Source organism: Trichechus manatus, unplaced genomic scaffold (assembly GCF_000243295.1).
Source record: "Trichechus manatus latirostris isolate Lorelei unplaced genomic scaffold, TriManLat1.0 scaffold00140, whole genome shotgun sequence".
Taxonomy (NCBI): domain Eukaryota; kingdom Metazoa; phylum Chordata; class Mammalia; order Sirenia; family Trichechidae; genus Trichechus; species Trichechus manatus.
This window is the reverse complement of record NW_004444076.1, coordinates 1,235,313-1,238,089: the sequence shown is the minus strand read 5'-3', so window position 1 is coordinate 1,238,089 and position 2,777 is coordinate 1,235,313. Positions and strand designations below refer to the sequence as shown.

Here is a 2,777-nt window from a genome sequence, read left to right as displayed (position 1 = left end):
GCACAGTGCTACTCTGACACATATGGGGTCACTATGAGTCAGAAATGATTTGACGGCAACTGGTTTGGTTTTTATGTGGTTATTGTCAGGGCTATGTGAGTTAATACATATAAAGTGCTTGGAGTAGAGCTTGGCACATAATAAACGTTTGATAAGTTTTTCTTTTTTTTTTTAAGAATACAGGGGGAACTCTTAAATAATCTTACAAAGAAAAAACCCAAAAAACAAGTAAGCTTCTCTCTCTACCCAGGAGCATCTAGCAAATTAAAAAAGAGAAAATTATAAGTGATTTTTCTCATGACAGAAAATAATAATGCAATTATGTAAATGAAGGTCTTCTCATTCACAAACGAAAGCAAGGCAATCTCTGCTTCTCCAACCTGATCCTTCTTTTATGCCTTTATAGCTACAGATCTGGGACACAGCAGGTCAAGAGAGATTTCGGTCCATTACCCAGAGTTATTACCGAAGCGCCAATGCCTTGATCCTCACCTATGACATAACCTGTGAGGAGTCCTTCCGTTGCCTTCCTGAGTGGCTGCGGGAAATAGAACAATATGCCAGCAACAAGGTCATCACTGTGCTAGTGGGTAAGTAAGGACTGATGAGGCAGGAAATTGATTTGTGGGCATCAGAGAATTTTTAATCATACCAAGCTTGTGGCTTGGTATTTTCCAAGAATGTAGTCTATAGATATGTAATTCATGCAGTTAACTTTCAGTTCTTCTGCATTTGAAGAGAAAATGAAATGGGCTCTATCCCATGGTGATAATTTAGAAAACTAGAGTAGAAGGTACTTGGTGATTGATTTTTCTATTGATGCAGGCTCTAGGGAAGAATTTGGACTGTCATGAAAGTTATGTGGACTGCTAAACATTTAAAAAAATCTGATTACAAGATCATGGAAACTGTTGCTCTAAAAGTAAAATACATCTCTTAAGTTGATGTAAAATTCATTATTGAAGCAATTGTTTATTGCCTGAAAAATAGATTTTGGTTAATTTTTTCCCTTCTTATATATATGCTGATTTCAGAAAGAATCCACTAAGGGAAATGCTGCAATTTGTTTTATCTTGTAGAAAGAGAGTAGAATCTCTGTTTATGGGGCGGGGGTGGGGAGGGGAAGCAAAAAACAACCATGATTTTCTTTGGTGACAAATACATCCATTAAAAATGGAATTGCAGTGAAATGGACCAGATCTTCAAAAACTCCTCTAATGGTGATGGAAGTGTTAACAAAAATGCTTCATAGGCACTGTTATGTATTCTGAGGTACAGTTCTCATAAGACAGGAAAAATGTTTCTTCTTTTTTACTCAGCAGATTTCAAGGTAATGAGTTGGCTCCCTAGTATCTTTCAAAAGTAACCACTGAAGTTTGTTTATGTTTTGAATATCATTATGAACTTATGGATTTAAATATTTTTGATGTATTTTAGTCCCTTGCAATTATTATTATTGATGCTCCAGTTGTTCCAGGTTTGACAGTTGGAGCTTCTTCACATTGACTCCTGAGTCCTTTTGACAAGACCCCAGGAATTTTGATAATTTTTTGCTTTCTGGCATGACAAGTGTTCTAAACACATCTTATGCATTTCCTGCACAGATCTGGAATTAGCTATTTCTCCAAGAAGGGATGTTTCTTTTAAATGGGAAGTAGTATTTAGAGGCCACAATCTAAGTGCTAGGAGTGCTCATTGCTGCTGGGTTAGTCATTGTTTTCAGCGGACAGAGCTAGCGCACGTGTGCATGCGTGTGTGTGTGTGTGTGTTTGTATGTGCATTTGATGAATTATGCAGCATTCATGACAGGGTTATATTATTAGGCTCTACTAACCATTCTGACTCATAAGACTACCATAGGCTATACTTGGTATCACCTTCACTTAGAAAGATGTAGGACAGGAAGCACTGCTTGCCAGCAGGTCAGCATTAGGCATTCCTCTTAAATAAAAGTAATCTCCTAGCAGTCCACATAGCTTTCCAGGAGCTCTCCTCCCCTTGCCCTTTCTCCCCCACCCCTGACAGCTCAGATGTGAGGGAACAAGACTCACTTCAGGTAAATGCAAGATCTGCCCTGGCCTAGGAGCCTCAATGCCCCAGAGGAGCCAATATCTCTTACAGCAATTCTACAGGCATAACTTCCAGGGTCTTTTCAAGTGAAGTCATCATATGCAGGGAAGCCCAGAGTTATGGCTTTCCATTAGGTATTTATAATTTATACATAGAATTTCCAGGCCAGATTTAATTTACCAATCAGGGGTCATTTTTAGTATAAGCAATGTTGCCAAGTAACACAGTTGACATACCACCTCTGTTAGGTTTCTGGGGTAACAGAGGCAGAAAAAAATTTAAAGATAAAATACATCATGAATTATTCACACTAATACTTACATTTATAATCAGGACTGCATGGATTTTACTTAACCTCATTGATCTTACATTTGTATTTTCTTTTTCCCCATACCAAAAATTCACATTCCCAATGACACCAGCATAATTACTCATTTGCTTTATCCCACAATACACATATAGCAGCCTCAGAATAACAATACCAATACCACCAATAAGATGTACTAAACAATTCAAGACTTTTTCCTTCAATCCTTTTTGTTCTTAGAGTGTATATTAGTAGAGATGAATGGTTAAATCACTGTATCTTAAACTCACTTGAAATAGTGTGGTGATGCAAGGTCCCTGGGTGGTGCAAACGGTTTGCACTCGACTACTAACCGAAAGGTTGGCAGTTCAAACTCACCCAGCAGCACCACAGAAAAAAG

At 38.0% G+C, this 2,777-nt stretch overlaps 1 protein-coding gene across 2 annotated transcripts in view; it reads left to right on the top strand.

Annotated features, from left to right (window-relative positions):
* The window catches only part of RAB30 (RAB30, member RAS oncogene family), an 84,372-nt gene that overhangs the window by 79,729 nt on the left and 1,866 nt on the right, over window positions 1-2,777 (top strand). For both annotated transcript variants that reach the window (XM_012558155.2, XM_023739762.1), the window contains exon 4: window positions 407-590. In XM_012558155.2, coding sequence (XP_012413609.1) covers window positions 407-590 — 184 coding nt within the window. The remainder of the gene's footprint in view (window positions 1-406; window positions 591-2,777) is intronic.